The 20407-nt window shown below is 42.0% G+C and overlaps 1 protein-coding gene across 1 annotated transcript in view; it reads right to left on the reverse strand.

The window, feature by feature from the left end:
* COL4A3 (collagen type IV alpha 3 chain) overlaps positions 1–20407 on the reverse strand; it is a 72904-nt gene that overhangs the window by 16891 nt on the left and 35606 nt on the right. Inside the window, exons 13-35 of the mRNA XM_081910296.1 lie at positions 18985–19062; positions 17988–18050; positions 17365–17421; positions 16719–16763; positions 15981–16034; positions 14862–14903; positions 14439–14526; positions 12598–12633; positions 12286–12450; positions 11430–11522; positions 10482–10577; positions 8979–9049; positions 8531–8719; positions 7681–7849; positions 6357–6449; positions 5646–5750; positions 4513–4610; positions 4191–4341; positions 3379–3492; positions 1867–2034; positions 1551–1640; positions 619–753; positions 393–491 (exon numbers count right to left, since the gene is read on the reverse strand). Coding sequence (XP_081766422.1) covers positions 393–491; positions 619–753; positions 1551–1640; positions 1867–2034; positions 3379–3492; positions 4191–4341; positions 4513–4610; positions 5646–5750; positions 6357–6449; positions 7681–7849; positions 8531–8719; positions 8979–9049; positions 10482–10577; positions 11430–11522; positions 12286–12450; positions 12598–12633; positions 14439–14526; positions 14862–14903; positions 15981–16034; positions 16719–16763; positions 17365–17421; positions 17988–18050; positions 18985–19062 — 2299 coding nt within the window. The remainder of the gene's footprint in view (positions 1–392; positions 492–618; positions 754–1550; positions 1641–1866; positions 2035–3378; positions 3493–4190; positions 4342–4512; positions 4611–5645; positions 5751–6356; positions 6450–7680; positions 7850–8530; positions 8720–8978; positions 9050–10481; positions 10578–11429; positions 11523–12285; positions 12451–12597; positions 12634–14438; positions 14527–14861; positions 14904–15980; positions 16035–16718; positions 16764–17364; positions 17422–17987; positions 18051–18984; positions 19063–20407) is intronic.

Below are 20407 nucleotides of genomic sequence, written 5' to 3' on the forward strand. Positions count from 1 at the left end.
CATTTTCCCAAGCTGTCCGAATGTATCTCATAAGCATGACATAATGAGTGTGTGGTTAGCATTTTCCTAAAATTAAGGTGTTGCTGCTACTAAGTTTCATCAAGTTTTAAAAATAAAAGATTGGGCATTCTTGAGTTTTTAACCGTTTAATATTTCAAGTACGTTTCACCATGTTAACCAGCACTGGTATGAGAAGTCTCTGCAACTGTTCATTCATCTTATTCTCCATTCAACCATGAGCAAGCACATAACCATAGATGATTATGGATGCATTATTCCTCACATCACTTTTGTATTAACTAGCTCTTGTCTTAGTTTGACAAATTACTAAAAGAAGGTTCATATTATTTTGTATATCTGATACAGTTTAATATATAAGTAAGTCCATATACCTGGTGGCCCTGGCATTCCTGGTAGTCCATCAGGACCTATGCATCCTTTCAGACCTTGCTCTCCTTTTCCTCCCTTGAGTCCCATTCTTCCAGGAAATCCTACAGCAGCAATGACATGCATTACACTGGAAGTCAGTATCACCACCACTCTCATTAAAAAAACATAACATGATAATTGTAATGACATCAAGCTGGTTTTAGCAGTAGTAGTAACTGCTGCATATACCTTTAATTCCTCTGTCTCCTTTATCTCCAAAACTCACTTTTGACTCTGATGTTCCAGGAGAACCTTTATTACCTGGTTCACCTTTTTCACCTGAGGATCCCTTTCTTCCTTTTGGTCCTGGGAAGCCAGGAGAACCTGCAAATGAAAAACAAAACTGCTTTTATTATTTTTCTTCTCTGCAATTGCAGCACTTTGTCTATTACTTCAAAAGCTGGAAGAAACTTGGCTTGCATTTGGAAAAGTAATAGCATGATACACATTTGGCCAATAAAATATGTGCTGGCCCTCTTTCACATTTACAGAAACTCATGTGGGCCATTTACAGTTTTAGCTTTGAAACGTTTTACCAAGGAGACCACGAGAAATTTAGAACCTATACATTGTCTTATCCAGAAGTCACACTAATTTTGGCCCTTTGTCCTGGCCTGTGACCGTAATAAATCAATTCATTCATTCAGCCCTTTGCCCTATAATACTCCAGCACCAACTAACAGCCAAAAATAATCCAGATTCAAATGACATGCAAATCATATGACCACAAAGCACTGCTAAGCATTGACCTATTAGTCTAGTTAGGAGCAGGATCCATGCTTCTTCTCTGTTTGTTAGGGCTTGAAGGAGGGAACGTACTGAATGCTGCCATAAGCCTGGAAGGTCACAGGTGAAAGCAGCCAAGCAAAGGAGGCTTACAAGCGAAACGGACACAGACAGAGTCTCTCCTGGACAGGCAAAGATAGTGCAGGTTTCTTTTTTAAGCAGAGGTCAGGAAAGTAAGGACCATGGACAGTTCTCAGTGGGCCCTCCCAGACGGAATTTTTCCTCCTATTGCAGCTATGGAGGGATGCTGTCTCAGGAAAGATCTGACAGGCTGACAATGTTTACTTATGGCTGTATAAATAATGAGAAGATAAGAGAAGTGCATTATCACTTACCCCTGCTGCCTCGGATACCTGGATTTCCAAAGACACCAGGTAGCCCGGGATTACCTACAGCGCCCATCAAGCCTATTTCTCCTCTTAGACCTGTGGGAAGTGAGCAAAACAGAATACTGTATTACACAGAGATTGTGCATTCCCTATTGCCTGTGTCAGAGTCCAGGCAAAACGAGTATTTATCTATGCATTATCTACAGACTTAATATCATGCCATCGCCTTAATTTGATTGTACCGGTCATATCTATAAAACTCCTGTGAATAAAATGGCAAGCAGTGGTACTAATAATGTGTTACTTTCCCTTCAAGAAATACCTGGTACACCTGGTACTCCTGGCCTGCCAGGTTGTCCCTTGATGCCAGGAGTACCTTCATCTCCTTGTGGGCCAGGTAATCCAGGCAGCCCAAATGGTCCTGGGAACCCCGGGATGTCTAATCCTGGAAAACCTGGGTCTCCTTTGGCTCCTAGAACTCCACGTTTTCCTATGATAACAGACACATTGAAATGAACATTATGTGCAAATGTTCCCTAGCCCTACACACACTCACTCCGAAAAAGGTTGTGATCTTGAGGTCAAGAACATAGGTTTGGGGGCATATTTTGTAAGAAGTAGTTTTACAGACAAGGACAACTAAGAAATATAGAGAAATGTATACAGAGGGATCCTCCAGATAACTTGCTAATTTGTCGGTGTAAAGCTTACACAGAGGTTACATTACATCTAGAGTTTATTGAGCATTTGTTGATTTGTTTGTGGGGAAGTTATATAACAATGAGCATTCATCCCAGCACAGAAGCTATACATTTTCCTGTTAATATTTTGTTCATTCCACACTTTTCAGTGCATTTCCCCATCAGTTTTACAACCTTAAAACATCAGTTTTTGTTTTAAAGTGGATTTGCTTGACAGACCACTTTAATCTACTTTAACTGTGGCAAATCTAAATACGCAGTGGAAAGTTGAATCCCTCCTGCAGAATAATTGAAGACGCCCAGAGTCTATTAACAAAATACAAGCTTCTTCCATACATGATAGAAAAAGGAACCAAATTAAAAGCCACTTGAACAACAACAATGACAAAAACCCTTTCGGGTCACTTTAAAAAAATAAGAAAACGTTAATTAAATTGATTGATTGAAATGTATATACTACTATATTGAAGCAAAACCTCTAAGCGGTTAAAATTATCAATAAAAAACAAATATAATTAAAAACATTTTAAAGGGAATTTAAATTAACAGTGAAAAAGATTTAAACATACCAGTGTCTATGTGTCTGGATATTTTGTATGCCTATACTTTTTTCTGGGTTTTTAATTCTATTTCAGGTACCATCTGCCAGAGACTTATGCAGAAGATTTAACCCAGAGTTAAAATATTTTAGGTCTTAATCCTAACTCCACTTACCTAGGAATAAGACCATTGAATTAAATGGGTTTTACTATTAGGTAGTCAAGTATAGGATTGAACTTTCACTATTTTGTCCGTTCCCTGTTCAACAAACCAAACCTAAACTCAATAGGATTTTATCTGAAGTATCAACAATGTTATAAATATGAATATATTCTCAAAGAGATATCATGTCCCTTTTGTAGAGAGGACCATGACTGCCTACAAGATACTTGACTAAGATATTCTATGTGAAGAAAATGAGACAGAGAAGTCTGTGGTTTTGATGAGCACTGCTCCAACCCATAAATCAGTGAAGTGTGCTTCATGACCTTGCTTCAGGTGTTCAGAAGAGCATGTGCTAGGCTTAGAGTAGGGGGGTGACAATATGTATTTCGTTCACTGCATGAGTCCCAATTATTTTGTGTAATACTTACCTGGAGGGCCCATTAATCCACATAGACCTGGTGGGCCTGGTAAGCCAACAAGACAGTCACCTATTTTTCCTGGAACACCCTTTTCTCCTGGAACTCCAGGGGACCCAGGTTCTCCTAAAAGATAGTATTGATAGCATTAAGGTAACTTAATATCATGTGATGAAGGGCCCCGTTTTACCTTATGCTTCCATTCTTTCCCTTCCTCTTCTTTTCTCCCCTCTCTCTGTCACACACATACATGCATCCACTTCACACATTTAGTTTACAGGTGTGGAAAGCTGTAGCTGGGGGGGAGGGGGTGGCACTCTAATGACCAAGTCCATTTGGTGACAGACACCTCAGTTTGGAGGAAAAGCAGTTCAACAGGCACCTGGTTCCTTCTCTCCCATCCTTCCACCAGACTAGAGACCTAAAAGTACTGTATTCAACTTAGACCTGATATATCTGGCCTTTTCAATTGCCTAGTATGCCATTTCTTTTAAGTCTGGCTTGACTTGGGGTTTAAATCTCTGCACTTCCAGGGCAGCCACCCAATCTTCAGATAAGCCACCACTAAAGCTGTGGTCCTGGCCCCTCATTTCACCATGCCTCTTGTAGCAGCAAGGAAGGGATGAGAGCTGAGTGCACAGAGAGTTGGCCTTACTTCTTCAAGGATACCTTCTGTATCCTCAGGTTGCACAAACTGAACATTGCTCAAATGCGATGGAACGGAGAGATATAAGTTTCTTCAATGAAACCTCCGATGAGTGAAATTTCACAATGTTTAGTTAATATGTCAAGGAGGCGAACATTTTGCTCAAAATATACTCTACCTCTTGGCCCATCAGCACCATCACGACCTCGTTGACCTTGGAGGCCTGGAAGTCCTGGGAATCCTCTTTCGCCCTTCTCACCTGGCATGCCATCTACTCCTGGGGAACCCTGTCTACCTTGTTGTCCAGGTATAACTGGGCCCGGTTCACCCTAAAACATGGAGGAAATAATAGCAATAAATGTCATGTCTCAAACACTGTAAGTAAAACTTAATTTTTATTTCTTAATATTCTGAGCATTTCTTAAAATTCTTAAAATCGTTAATGCTCTTGCTGATTAGTAGAACCCATTAAACTCAGAGGAATTTGTTTGCGAACCAACCTTTTCTCCAGGAATTCCAGGTTTTCCAGGTAAGCCTGGTTCCCCTAATTGTCCGGGACAGCCTGGTGGCCCTGTGGATCCTGGAGACCCTTTATCTCCTACAAAGTGGAAGGGAAACAATGTTCAATGATATAACACAGGCTCTTGAAGGTTTGCGATAAGTGGGTATGTCATTTTTTTAGGTTCTGACATTTTTCTTGCTAATTAAGTTAGGAATCTTGCAACTGATATTTTTTTAATTGTTAATTTATGGTTAAATTTTGTTGTCAGCTGCCTTGAACTTTTTGAAGAAAGGTGGGATGCAAAAGTTTTGAATGAATAAATAAATGCAGCTGTTATAATATGCAAAAACTGAACATGAATTTAATTTTTTAATGCGAATTTTATTGTCTGAAAGACAACAGAACCAGGGGAAAAAAAATGAACCAAGTAACTGGAGAGCATCAAACTAACATGTCTTGTCTGGGCAAGGATTTGTGCTTGTTCAATAGGACTTTCTCACCTCTCTTTCCACTGTGCATTCCCACTGCCCTTCCCAAATCTGCACTGGACAGTTTGAGGGATCCCATAACAGGTTTAGGGATGTGTGCAAGGAGGGGAGGGCAATCCCATGGCACAAGCAGAAATCCTTGTGCTGGTGGGATATGCCACTCTGTGCTACAACCCTCTGTTCAATTTTACAACAGAGTAATGGAAGATGCTATTACAGCACCAGAAGTACAGTATGTCAAAACAAATGAAATTTGTATGCATATTACTTTTAAAGTCAAATTGTCAGCTGTCCTCCATTTTGAAAAAGCATGATATAGTTTTACTGAAGTGCTCTAATGATGATACTATATGTACACCATGGGGAGCCAACATGGAACCCTCCAAATGTTGTTTGACTACAGCTCCCATTATTCTTCATCCCTGGCCTTGTGGGTTGGGAGTTGGAACCCAACAACTTACAGAATTCAACACATTGGCTACCACTGATGTCCATGATAATACAGATCTAACCGAGCTTTTTCTCTCTCTCTGAATTTCTCGAGGACTTCATAGATGATTATTTATTAAATTTCTCATTTGTTTCATTACTTCAATTTATTGCTCTCTCTTTTTTTTCCTTAGAGAAAAGACAAATACACTACCTTTAATGCCAGGATAGCCAGGAAATCCATTCTCTGAAAAGCCAGGGTCACCTTCTGGTCCTGGGAGGCCTGGATATCCACGTGGCCCTCTGGATCCAACACTACCTATCAAAGAATGCAACGTAGTTCTGGCAGCAGTATCAAATGGCAAGCCACACTCTATCTAGAACAAAAACTCAGGAGGTTGAAGGGTCTTCCCTATGAACTGGGGCTAGAGAAACTAAAGTACCTGCCTGGGTCCCCCCCCCCTCCATCAGGGATCTGTCTCTCTCCCCACTCCTCACTGATTGGCTCTGGTGAGTTGAGAGTTACAAGTTATACAGGAATTGTGCCTAAAGCCCTCTCTCAACAGCGGCCAAGAGTGCAATTTTAACTATGTCTACTTAGAAGGAAATCCCACTGAGTTCAATGGGGCTTGCCTTCCCAGCTAAGGGAGGCTAGGATGCAGCCTTAACCATCCATGTAAACACCCTGCATAAGGGAATTAGTCAATCCTGGCCGCTCACCTACAAAACTAGAGCATCTTTGCTCCTTGCTGTCAAGATTTTGCTTGCTTACCTTGCTTGTTCTTTCAGCCTCTTCTGCAGGTTGCTACTTTGCGTAGTGGCTGCTGCTTGACCATAACAAATTGCAGCCTTTCCCCTTTTTGTGTGTGTAATATTTTAGAAGGGTCAGTTTGACAGTAGTCCAGCTTGAAAAGGTAGCTCTCACCTCTTTCTCCTTGTGGTCCAGGCCTACCATCTGGTCCTCGAAGTCCGGGAGGTCCAGGAATTGCATTTACTTTACCAGGCTCACCTTTAGGACCTTAAAAGTGTATAACAACAAGAACACAAACTAGAATATGCCAGTGGTTATTTGAAGACAGCAGCACAATGAAGTTACACAACTTCGGGGGAGGGAGGTAGGAGATTTGTAGCTCCAAAATGCCTGATAAGTGCACTGCAAGGAAACCCAGCAAATTAGCTGAGTTTTTCAGCAATCAGATGACTAACTGAGCTGCACTGAACTGCAGAAAAGTAGGTGGATATAAACCACAGTTAGCAAAATCACAACAGTAGTGTTGTCTGGAAGCCCTAGGTCAGGACCTAACTAAAATATGCATCAGACAAGAGTGCGCTTGGATGCTACAGACATTTCTGGAGCAGGATGCAGAAATGATCCTGCTTACATTACTAAAGAATGCTCTGCAATGTTGTATTAGGAATATATATATATATATATATATGCAGGTTTTGGTGTCCTCGGGTGTCTTCCCGTGTAAAAGTTGGGGTGTCTAGGCGACGTTTCGACGAGGTCTCACTCGTCATCTTCAGGCTGGTGCTTTCGGCTTCTTGTTACTGGAACAGAGCAGGATCTCAGTGTTTGAGTTCCTATAAATACTGTTGAGGGGGTGTGGTGTATAGCCTCCAATGTTCTGGGCAGAGAGGAAGTTCCCAGGCTAGTGTGCCTTTTCTTCTTTTGTTCCTTAATTACTTGAGGGATATCTTGAGTGATTTCTTGAGTGATATCCTGAGTACCACTTAGGTGGGTCATTAGGTGTGGATTAGTTGCTAAAGTCTTGCCAGACATCTGGAAATTAGCCCTCCCCACAAAAACTGACACCAGATCCAGAGGCACACAGAACGCCATCACCAATCAACCACACCAGACCCAAACCCAGACCCTCTCCACAGATAAATTACAGACACCATCCAGTAGCCAAACCATGGTGGCACCTCCGGATGCTGCACCCCCCTGCAATCCCTACACAGATCTGGCTGACACAGGCCACAAAACCACAGCTCGCCCCTATACACGAAGCCAAGCCAGAGCACAACTAAGTGCAGTACAGCCATCTTCTCAGAAAAACTCTTCACAAAGTTCAAGAGGTCAAGACACAAAGACTTTGTGACACCAAAACCTGCATATATATATATATATATATATATATATATATATATATATGCCTTGACACCCAGTGCAGCTTTTAAATCTACTGTAGACACCACAGTCAAATTATTTAGTAATAACAACAATAATAATAATATCTACCAACCTGCTTCTCCAACCAACCCAGGCAAACCAGGATTTCCTTGAGATCCCTTAGACCCTTCCACTCCTGGTGGTCCATATCCTGGTGGTCCGGGTAGCCCTCTCTCTCCAGGAAGACCTGAGATACCAACTGGTCCTGGTGCACCTCTGTCTCCTTTTGTACCATCAGGTCCCTGATAGGAATTCAGAAAACACTGCTTAACACACACTGGAAAGGCCTGCATGGTAAGTTACAGTCAGAAACAAAGGTTGGTGCCTACAGCAAAGACCCTGGATGAACATAGCTCTTTTGCATATGCACTGCTAGAAACATGATGGAGTCTGCACTTGCCACCATGATTCAGCAATGGCACTCAAAGCAGAAATAAGTAACATAGCAATTTTATTTTGATCACCACAAATAAGGCCAGATTCAACTACTGAGTCCCACTACTGGAAGTCTGTGCAAGGACTTCCATGAGCGCAATAGGGCTTTTCCTCCCCCAAATCTGGCTCTGTGGGGTCAGGAGAACAGTGGAGAGGGGATTGTTTCATCTGGCAAATAGGAAGGCTGGAAGGACTGCCATAGGACTACACTGAATCCTTCCACACACTTTAAAGTGGATATTCAGCTAAATCCAAAAGGGAAATTGGTGAACACTACAGATTTGTGCTGCATATAGGCTGCAGTCATGCACATTTCCACACGACTTTTTCAGATGTAATAGAATTAGGGCACACAACAAAAATTAATATATGTGCATGTACCTTGATGAATGTCTTCAGATATGTTTGCCTTATTTATTTTTCAATGGATTGAAAGCAATGCAAAAATCAATATGATTGCGCTAGATGTGAAAGTCGCAGGTACTAACCGGTTCTCCCACAGAGCCTCTTGAGCCTTTCAGTCCAGGTTTCCCAGGTAACCCGTCTGCACCATTTTCTCCTGAGCTTCCTCTTGGTCCTGGTTCTCCTCTGTCTCCTTTTGGGCCTTCTGGTTCTGCATACCCTGGCTCACCTTTCAATCCTTTAAGGCCTTGGTTTCCTGGAAGACCTGGAAGTCCCTGGGTCACATGTTGTTAATAAAATATGGCAGGAACTGTAACGTTGAATCTATATAAATGCTATGAAAGGTACAGTAAAATCAACACATTAAGGCATTGTGGTGAAATGATTCTGTGTGCGAAGAGGTTTTTCCCATTGTCAGCTACTGCAGGTGAAAGCATCCATATCCTCCAATGGGTAGACGCCTTTTTTATGATGGAAACTACAAAGGGCTCTACACATAAACCAACTCTAAAAACAATTTAACATGAACCGTACCTGAATGCCGGGAGGCCCCTGAATCCCAGGGGTTCCTTGGGATCCTTTAGGCCCCAATGCTCCTTCTATACCTGTAATGGCGGAAACAGTGATTTAGAGAGAACTGGAAGGTTGAAGTAATTGTTGCTGGCATCCATCTCTTTCTCTCGAGAGAGAGACAATGGAGTGTGCCTCCGGAGGTGAAGTCAAACTGATGCATTCGCAGCACTGAAATGACCTTTCCAGGATGGAAGCCTGGGCAGTGTTTATGGAGGTCCTGGGATGCCCACAAGACAAGACCCCTCTTCTCAGCCTCACAGAGCAATACGCTTGGTGCCAGCTTGGCTGCAGGAGTTGCCAGGAGGTGTACAAAGCACCATCCAACCATCTTAGGGACTCCACTCTGGATTTGTGCAGGGTTTAAAGGTAAAGGTCCAGTTGGGTCCAGTCGCGGACGACTCTGGGGTTGTGGCGCTCCTCTCGCTTTACTGGCTGAGGGAGCCGGTGTACAGCTTCTGAGTCATGTGGCCAGCATGACTAAGCCGCTACTGGTGAAGCCAGAGCAGCACAGGGAAACGCCATTTACCTTCCCGCCAGAGCGGTAGCTATTTATCTACTTGCACTGCATGCTTTCGAACTGCAGCAGACATTTAGGACCATAGTTTTCCTTCCCTTATAGATGGGCCCCCTTCCCAGGTTGACAAGCTCCACCTGCTCCTAAGTAACTGGCCATATACTACTACAGAAATAACCAGACTGACATTGAAAGCAAGAGTGCCTCTTCCGATATCAGCCAGCCCAAATCCTGAAATCGGGAGAAGGCTGTCTGTGCTCCTGCCAATATCTGTAGTTCACTGCATAGGAACTCAGAGTAGGTCCTTCTCTGTAGCACAGAAGTAGCTGGCAAGGTGTGGGGGATGCCACAGAGCTGCCCTCCCAACACTAGCACTGCAGGTGCTTACTTGCATGGGGTGGAGACAGGTTAGCTTTCCCTGAGCAGAATATTAAACAATAATATCCTAAGGCAGATGACTCATAGTCTAATGATAAGTAGAATAGAAGTTGGAACCTACAACAAAATGTTGTAGTACAGGGTTTCAGCCAGCCATGACCTCATCTAAGATACTCCATTCCAGACGCACCTTTTTTCCTCACTAGTGCATTAAACTTTTATTATACAAAGCCAGTGTGCAGCTGTTTGCTGGTGTCCTGGAGTTGCGTTTTTTACAATCCTGTTGACACCAGCTGTGCCCTTTAGCACTATGGGCACTCTATAGGGCACTCTGGCAGCAGGGTGATGGATCAAAAGGGACATATTTATCCTAATAATTTCTAAAACCTCCCTTCTTAAAGTATATAAGCAAAACCATGTTACTAATTTATGATCTACATCAGAATGGCCGAGGTAAAATGTTCTATAAACTGGAATATACTGCCAGTTGGAGATTTTTCACCCTCTTCTACCCCTTTCCCTGAACTCTTGGTATATTTTAGCAATTCTCAAGCATTTTCAGATTCTTTTACCTTTAACTCCTTGTTCACCCTGTGCTCCAGGAACACCAGGAAGGCCAGGTGGCCCTGTCAAAAAGGTGCACTGGTCACATGGGCCTGCTTCTTCACCTGCAGTAAAATTATTCCTCTGTTAAAGGTGACATTGGTAAATTATTGCTATGTCAAAAACACATGTGCCCTACAGCACTGTATGTATTTATCAGCAATGATGATTATTTATTAAGTTTCTCTACTGCTCTTCATTCAAAGATCACAAGGCGATTTACAATGCATACAAACACAAAGATAGGATGAGAAAGAGTGCAATCATGTTTGTGCATCTAATTCCCCTGAGCTTTCCATATTTAGCAATATGGTTAAGCCTAGGTGCAGACAGTGAGGCAAATTTCCCCAGTAAAGAATATTTGTCCTTAAAATGATAAATATTAGTGTTATTGGGCAAGCCTTTAGTCAACAGTGAGAAAGAGAGTGCCCACAGAGATCACACTTTATCTCTCTCTCTCTGATTTTTATCCTATTGTTCCTTCAAGAGCTCAGTCTAACTTAGGGGATCCGTAGTTTATCCTCACAGCAACCCAACAGTGTCTCAAGGTCACTCAGTTAGAATCAAGGCTGACTGGGGAACTGAATCTATGTCTCCCCAGTCTAAGTCCAACACTGCCTGTCACACATGCTCATATAAATATTGGCATTTGGTACAGGGTAAAATCCTCATTATTGTTTGGAAGGAGAGAGAGGAAGCCAATCTACTCTGGGCCAGTTTGGTTCCTTTATGAGCTCAGAATTAAAAGCAGAATCGGGTCTAATTGCCCTTAGCATGATGAAAAGGAACTGAGTATATTCTATGCCTAAGTAGTCTTGACAGAGTCTAATAATCATTATAGTTAAGATTTCTGTTCACCACCATGCCGTCCTCAAATTATTAAGATTGGAAATGTATTTGCAAGTAAGACTACTGACCTTTTGCTCCACTATCTCCTGAAAGGCCTGGAGGTCCAATGCATCCTGGGGTTCCTGGGGGTCCCAGTGGGCCTCTTTCAAAAGTTATTATACCTGTTTATGGGTGAGAACGACAAAAAATATTCATGCATTGTTCACAAATATCATGATAGCCTCTGTTATAGGCCATTTGGGGTTTTCTAAGGGCCTCAGATTTAAGATGAACTTATACTATGGTATTAACAGCATGGAAGAAACAGGCTACGTGCATTCAAGTCATAGCAAAGAACAAAACACTGGAAAATGTTGACATTTGCTAGTTATTCTTACCACTTTGGGAAGTCAGTGGGGAATGCCTAATAACTGTGGCATTTATTGGTCAACCTACAAAATACGTTTGGTTAACTAATGAGCATATTTATTTAGTTTGTTAATCGGGGCAGGCCACAATAATATAGAAAAATATTTTGGAAACCAATATCCAACCATGGTTTAAGATCCTGCCTTGTTCTGAAGCTGAGAACCATAGTTTCTCAGTTAAGGTGAAACAGGAAACGATGACTAATTATAGATACTTTCACACTGCATATTAAGTTGAGATATGGTTATCTGAACTTAGCCAGTCTCTCACTCCAAAGCTATTGGAATAGGAATCAATGAATTTATATACTAGATTTAATCCAGTTTCTATCATTTGCAAAGCCATCATACTTTCTCTACTTTAATATTTCTGCTTTCCTTTGTAGGGATGGTTGCAACAGTAGTGGCTGCTTTTAGCCATAAGAAGTTCAGTTGGATAGTCCATTAATTCCAGAGTTGCACTAATATGCCATGAAAACTTTCTGGCTACATACAAATAATGATCATCTTGCTCTACCTGGTGGTCCTGAAAGACCTGGTGATCCTGCTGGGCCAGGTCTTCCTTGCAATCCAGGAAGTCCTGGAGGTCCAATGGCATTCATGCCAGGTTGTCCTCTATCTCCTTTACTTCCTTTGAGGCCTGGAGAGCCTGTTAGACCTCTTGGACCAGGTCTCAAAACACCTAATGCAAGAGTTAAAAGTATTACTTCCATTTCTATGTTTTCTGTACCAGTGCTTTTAGAAGATTTCATTTCAGGTTTGTTTTTTTAAAAAATATATCCCAGAATTCCTTCATATATCTGAAACAAACAATATTTATTGGTCTTACCTGGCCTTCCAGTGGCACCTGGGAGACCTCGTGGTCCTGCAAGAACAGTATATTCATCACATATCTATATTATGCCGGCCGGCCAAATATGTACTGGCTACCCATCTGCTATCGGACCAGGTTCAAGGTCCTTATAAACATTTACATTATACCCCCAGATCAATCACTGAAATCATCACTGGAGCGTTGCTGGCACCCTCCTGAATTGGTGAAGTGCATTTGACATCAACATAAACATGAGCTTTTAGTGTCATTGGCCCAGCCCTGTGGAATGCTCTTCCAACAGAGATTCAGCATGGGCCTTTAAATGTTTGCTGAAAACATGTCTTTGCTGCCAGGTTTGTAATGGTGCGTGCAAAATCTGAACTTTTGTCTATGGTTTATTTCTGTAGTGTCTGTCATGGCATGAGAAAAACTTGGCACAATTTCATACAAAAAGACACCCCCCCCCCCTCTCCTGGTCTTAGTTCTTATCTCAAATGTGTCCTGGAAGGCACTGGAAAGTTCCTGAAGTTTTAATAACTAATGTAAAGATCGGCACATTAATCTAGTGTTACCAATAAACTTTAATTATCACCCCCTCTAAGGGTTCCACATAAACAATAGAATCATCATATAAAGATAAACTTAGGACTCATGAAACAAACACGCTGGGAGGACAAGCCTTTTCTGTGGTGGTTCCTCATTTGTGGAATGTTCTCCCCAGGGAGGCTCACCTGGCACCTTCATTACATACCTTTAGGCGACAGGCAGGAATGCTTCTCTTCAACCAGGCATTTGGCTGATTAACATTTCATGGCTTTTTGAATATGTTTGTGGGGGTTATTGGTTTGTTTTTGTTCTATTATTTATGTTGTATTCTCACTTTCAAATTTTCTGTTGTGAACCACCCAGGGATCTTTAGATGAAAGGTAATATAAGGTAAAGGTAAAGGTACCCCTGCCCGTACGGGCCAGTCTTGACAGACTCTGGGGTTGTGCGCCCATCTCACTTAAGAGGCCAGGGGCTAGCGCTGTCCGGGGACACTTCCGGGTCACGTGGCCAGTGTGACAAAGCTGCATCTGGCGAGCCAGAGCCGTTTACCTTCCCGCTGGTAAGCGGTCCCTATTTATCTACTTGCACCCGGAGGTGCTTTCGAACTGCTAGGTTGGCAGGCGCTGGGACCGAGCAGCGGGAGCGCACCCCACCGCAGGGATTCGAACCGCCGACCTTTCAATCGGCAAGTCCTAGGCGCTGAGGCTTTAACCCACAGCGCCACCTGCGTCCCGTTGAAAGGTAATATACAAATCCAATAAATAAATGATAATAATAATAATAAAGATGGGTGGGAGCTTCTTAAAGGTGAAATATTGTAGGGTGGTGGACTCTCCTCCCCTGGAAGTTTTTAAGGCGATGTTGGATGGCCATCTGTCACGGATGCTTTAGTTGAGATATCTGCATTGCAAGGGATGAGACTAGATGACCCTCAGGAACCCTCACAACCCTACAATTCTATGTCTTTTCAAAACAAAACATCATTGAGTTCAATGGGGCTTACTCACAGGTATGCAGGATTAGCCTAATAATGTATACTGAGACCAACAGGCATTTTATAGCCTGAACCTTACTCTCCTTGAGGTCAAGTAGACTTCATATTCAGTCCCAAGGTATTTTAATCTCATAGGGCTAGACTGTTAACACTGAAGAGGCAGTGAAATCCCAACGGCCTCTTTCTCATCCTTGCTTGCTACCCAGAAGCCAATGGTGTGATGTAGTTTTCACATGTCAATATGCTTCATCTGAGTGTACTGGTAGTATAGAAAGCTCCTGGTATGTTATTTAAACCTTTGATGCTCTCTTACCGGGTGCTCCAAACTGGCCTTTGAGTCCTGGGGGTCCTGGATAGCCCTGGTTTCCTTTTTCACCTGGCAATTCATCATAATACTCTGTCTTAAATAAAAAGAGGAAACAGACAGACAAAAAAGGAGAGAAAAATAGTAATAATGAAGAGAAAGGCATGGCTGCATGTAATATGAATGTGGCACATTTGTGTGATGACTTGGTTTTGCTAAAATCGTAAGCTGAATTCCATTTTTTTAAAACCAGGGCTCCTTTGGTGATGTGATTTCTATGTGAAGCTAAACACAGGCCACTATTAAAAACAATTTAGCTACACATATCCTGAAGCAGGCATCTGACACTGATCAGCATGTTAAAACTAGGCACTGTCTATTAATTTTATGATATTAACATGAAAGATAAAGACAAATGGAATTTGCACTTACTGGACCCCGAATTCCTTTGCTGCCGATTTCACCTTTCTGTCCCTATATTAGAAAACAGAAAGAAATATAAGAAACATGTTAATTTCTCAAATCCAATGGAATTCTGAAACCTATTGACTATGTTGGATATAGATTAGTGGCCACTTGGTCTACATTTTAAAAACAGTTAGCAAGTTATCTAGAAAGTTCATTTTTAAAAAGATTAAAATGTCTAAAATTTTCTGGCTTGATTATTCTTTTGCATAGGTTAGAGCTGAGCATCCTGTGACCCTCCAGATGTTGCTGGATTCAAACTCCCATTAGCCCCAGTCAGCATGGCCAATGGTTAGGTTTGATAGGAGTTGTAGTTCAGAAATATCTGGAGGGTCAAAGTTTATCTGTCCTTATTCTAGGTATGTAACCATTGACTAGGGGTCAACCATGTCTTCCATGATGCAGGTCTGGTCAGATATTCAGGGGGGGGGGTTAGTATCCCCACCATGCTTCTGTGAACTAAACCCTGCAAAGACTTACTATTGTCCACTTGAGACTGGTCCATTAGAGCAAATGGGGCATTGCCCCACCAATCTTAGTTTGCCCCCAACAAACTCCCACCTGCCTGCCTTCTTACAACCAGTCTAAGGAGTGGCACTGGCTATTACTCCCTCCTTCTTTAGCTCATCATTGCCATAGTAGAACTCAGCAGGAAAGAGGGTTGGCTCCGCCTACTGTTGACCTCTCTTCCTTCTGCCCTACCATCAGCTACCACTATCAGTAGTCAAACCCTGTAAGGACATCCTTACGACCCTTTGTCCTATTAGAGTACTTGCTATTTATTAACTTCAAAAACACTAGAATGAGGAATCCATTTGTAAGCCAAGAACAGAATGTACCAGCAGAGTTATGACTCATTCATAGTCTGCTGGTTTTTTACTTAAGTTTTAAGTGGCCTTGAGCTTCAGAGATGGGATAGAAATACCCTAAAATAAAATATAAAAAACTGTTGCTTTAGAAACTTGGTGTTCATTAAAAATTGTATTTCACTTTTGCTGAATTGGTAATATACTTTTAATTCCAAGTTTTAGGAATTGATAAGGGAAGCAAAACGCAGCAGACAAAAATGAAAACAAGAGCTTTTACCTTGGGACCAACTTTCCCAGGTCTTCCTGGCAAACCCTTTTCTCCTTTTTCTCCCTGCAGGAAATTAAATTGTACATAAAGGCTGGATCTAAACATGTCAAAGAAGCGATTCGGTTAAACGCGTTGTAAACTCATACAGGGAAACCCGGTAGGGAAAGATGGGGCTCCACAGCGCCATCTGGTGTCACAGTGTTATATCACATACACAACACATATCAAATGCTTTTTCTTTACCAGTCTAGCTGCATCCAAAGACACAGTTCATTCCAGCACCAATATACATTTAGAGCAACCTTTCTGCCCAAAGCTGCATGAAGATTCAGGTTCTGGTCTGTGTCCCTCTTCCATGAAGTGACCACTCAAAATCACTGGATCAATATAGGAATGGGGTGGGAAACCTGTGGCCGTCAAGTTGTTTTTGAACTCCAACTCCCAGTGGTTGGGGATGACGGGAGTTGTAGTCCAACAATACCTGGAGGGCCCCTGTTTTCCTACCCAGGAGGTTTCTGGAGACACATTAAAGTTTGTGCAGGAGTAGCTCTTCAGCCATTCTGCCCCTTACTCTGCTCTTCTCCAGAAGCTATCCAATTCCTGTATTGATCCACCTTAATGATGCTCGAGAGTAAGATACAGAGTACCATTTATTTTGTCAATAGACAATAGCCTACATCCTGTCCAGTCCAGACCATGACCACAAATGTACATTGACACAAAACATAAAAAAAAATTATTTGTTACCAGCAAACCAGGTGGACCAGGAGTTCCATCCTTTCCAGGTCTACCCTAATTAAACAAACAAACAAACAAACAGACCACTTTTTAATACTTTGTTGTTGTTAAACAAAATATGCTATTACAGTGGTACCTCGCAAGACGAATGCCTCGCAAGACGAATAACGCGCAAGATGAAAGGGTTTTTCGCTTTTTGCGTTGCTTCACAAGACGATTTTCCCTATGGGCTCGCTTCGCAAGACGAAAACGTCTTGCGAGTTTGCTTCCTTTTTCTTAAAGCCGTTAATACCCAGCGAATTCGCGCTCCGCAAGATGAAAAAATCGCAAGACGACACAACTCGCGGAACGAATTAATTTCGTCTTGCGAGGCACCACTGTATTATTATTATTTTCCTACGTACAATATATGATTCTAATAAAACGTGGTTTAATAAAGCTGGATATGTGGAACTAAAGATCCAATGGACTCAGGTTGTATTTGTATTAATCATTTCCTCAACCACAGTATGGGTCTGATAATCATAAAATGTATTTTCAGACTATAACTGTACTATTAACCTTTCTAGACAACAAAATAAATATCTGTTGTACTAGGTAGTTTTCAAAAAAAAAATCTATCATTGCAAAAGGGGGGGGGAGGGAGTTTACAAACCTGAGGTCCTGTCTCTCCTGGATCTCCTTTTACACTTCGAAAATCTCCAGGTGAGCCCTAAAACACAGATCAACCAATCAACAAACTTCCTTTAGATGTATGTTGCTACACTGAATGCACAACTCATATTGTTTTATATTTTAGCAGGCCAGTGCAGAGCTTGTCTGAGGCCCAGTGAGGGAGTCCCTGGTCAGCTGTTTGGCCAGGGTGTTCTTGGCATGACAGTGTCAGTCTGGCAGGCCACTGGCGCCACACCCCCCAGGGTTTCTTAGCCCTCTGAGGCCCACGGCAAGGGCTGCCCTCCCTTTCTGATTTTTAACATTTATAATAATATATATTTAAAAGTAGCTATTTCTGAATTAAGGCCACCGCTATGAAGTGTAGCTCAGAATATTTAAGGCGATGCCATCATTTCACAGCATTCTACATCCAAGTTGTATTTTATTCCATGACCCTCAGGTTGAGGTCATGTAAGTATTTCTATATTGATTAAATATGTTGAATGAAGTGTACATATCTATATATGGTCATGTCAGCAGCTTTCAAATATATGCTATTTTTTTTAAAAAAATGTTTTATTATCTAGCTTCTGAAGTATGAAATGCTAATTCAATACCACTTACTGAATCTCCAGGGGGTCCAGGGGGTCCTGGAGAACCCATATCTCCTTTATTTCCTTTGAATTCCTGTCACAATAACAATAATAGTATTTATTTATTTACTTACTTACTTACTTACTTACTTACTCAGTAAACCCAAAACAAAGATGGTACTTACAAAAGAGATATATTTTAACTGAGTCATAGGAACAAGCAAAGATACAAACTGAATGTTTGCTAAAGACTCTCCTCCCTGGAAGAGAGGGGAGTGGTTGTGGGTGGGAGCCCGAGCTCCGCCCCTAGCAGGGGGCGTTAACCCCCTGCCTCCTCCTCTCACCTGGCTGGCACCCACGCCCCTCGGCAGGCACCCAACCAGGTGCCTCCGAGGGGGCGTTTACAGCAGCCTTTTGCTGCGGTGCCAGCTCCTCCTCGGCCTCATTCTTCTCTCGGTCATCTTGTCGCAAGTCATCGCAGGGAAAGTCATCGCAGGGAAGAGCTCAGCCATGAGGTTTGGAGTCGGGGGTGTTTGTGTGTGTGAAGGCTGTCTGGTTCCTGGCTTGCCTTTTTAAATTTAGGAGGCTTGTGTGCGCTCATTGCTTTACTGCTTTTAAAAACCTAGGCACCCAAGTTTGCCTTGCTGTCTTGCTGTGTCCTCTTTTCTGTGTAAAAACCTGCATTTAACCTTTTATTTTCCCCCACTCCTGGTGCTGGATATATTTTAACTGAGTCATAGGAACAAGCAAAGATATGAACTGGATGTTTGCTAATGGAATTTAGGGATCCAACATAAAAGAGGTAGAAGTGTTGCACACTTTGGTAGAAAAAATCTATATATGTACACTTTCTTTAAAATAAATCTATATAAACTTTATTTGTTTTATCTTTTCATAAAATGTATATATTATTAATATATACTTTATACCCCACCCTTTCCCCAGATGGGACTCATACAGTGAAAAAGATGAACAACTATACAGAATGCTTATTATATTAATGGTCATTAATAGTATTATACTGCTACCGTCATATTTTCTGCTCCAGTTAAGGTAACAATAACTGTTCCAGTTGGTCCTGGAGGGCCCATTAGTCCATTGTCACCCTGTGGTAAAAAAGAAAAATCAAAAGAGCTATTTCATATATGTTTATGGCAGCTAGGATGGCACATGCCAAATACCAGGGATTATAAAATGTGCTCACAGTAGAAGACTGGAGGGGAGTTTTAAAAATATGCTCTAATGGCAAAATTAGCATACAGTATATATGACTTCAGGAAGGCATAACAGATGTATTGAAAATGGGTGTTTATTTTCTACAGGAAAAGAACACTTTTCAGGCATGTATTTAATGTTTGCAGACAACTGCTGAATCTGTTTGCTAAAGCATTATTTGTGCAACATTGCAAACAGATTCATAATAAAATATATAATAAATATTATATATATATATATATATATATATATATATATATATATATATATATATATTTGCTTTCGTAGATTTTCACGGGTACAGGAATGCAGGTTTTGGTGTCCTCGGGTGTCTTCCCGTGTAAAAGTTGGGGTGTCTAGGCGACGTTTCGACGAGGTCTCACTCGTCATCTTCAGGCTGGTGCTTCCGGCTTCTTGTTACTGGAACAGAGCAGGATCTCAGTGTTTGAGTTCCTATAAATACTGTTGAGGGGGTGTGGTGTATAGCCTCCAATGTTCTGGGCAGAGAGGAAGTTCCCAGGCTAGTGTGCCTTTTCTTCTTTTGTTCCTTAATTACTTGAGGGATATCTTGAGTGATTTCTTGAGTGATATCCTGAGTACCACTTAGGTGGGTCATTAGGTGTGGATTAGTTGCTAAAGTCTTTGTGTCTTGACCTCTTGAACTTTGTGAAGAGTTTTTCTGAGAAGATGGCTGTACTGCACTTAGTTGTGCTCTGGCTTGGCTTCGTGTATAGGGGCGAGCTGTGGTTTTGTGGCCTGTGTCAGCCAGATCTGTGTAGGGATTGCAGGGGGGTGCAGCATCCGGAGGTGCCACCATGGTTTGGCTACTGGATGGTGTCTGTAATTTATCTGTGGAGAGGGTCTGGGTTTGGGTCTGGTGTGGTTGATTGGTGATGGCGTTCTGTGTGCCTCTGGATCTGGTGTCAGTTTTTGTGGGGAGGGCATATATATATGCAGGTTTTGGTGTCCTCGGGTGTCTTCCCGTGTAAAAGTTGGGGTGTCTAGGCGACGTTTCGACGAGGTCTCACTCGTCATCTTCAGGCTGGTGCTTTCGGCTTCTTGTTACTGGAACAGAGCAGGATCTCAGTGTTTGAGTTCCTATAAATACTGTTGAGGGGGTGTGGTGTATAGCCTCCAATGTTCTGGGCAGAGAGGAAGTTCCCAGGCTAGTGTGCCTTTTCTTCTTTTGTTCCTTAATTACTTGAGGGATATCTTGAGTGATTTCTTGAGTGATAT

The sequence above is a fragment of the Podarcis melisellensis genome (assembly GCF_964234715.1).
Source record: "Podarcis melisellensis genome assembly, chromosome: 5".
Taxonomy (NCBI): domain Eukaryota; kingdom Metazoa; phylum Chordata; class Lepidosauria; order Squamata; family Lacertidae; genus Podarcis; species Podarcis melisellensis.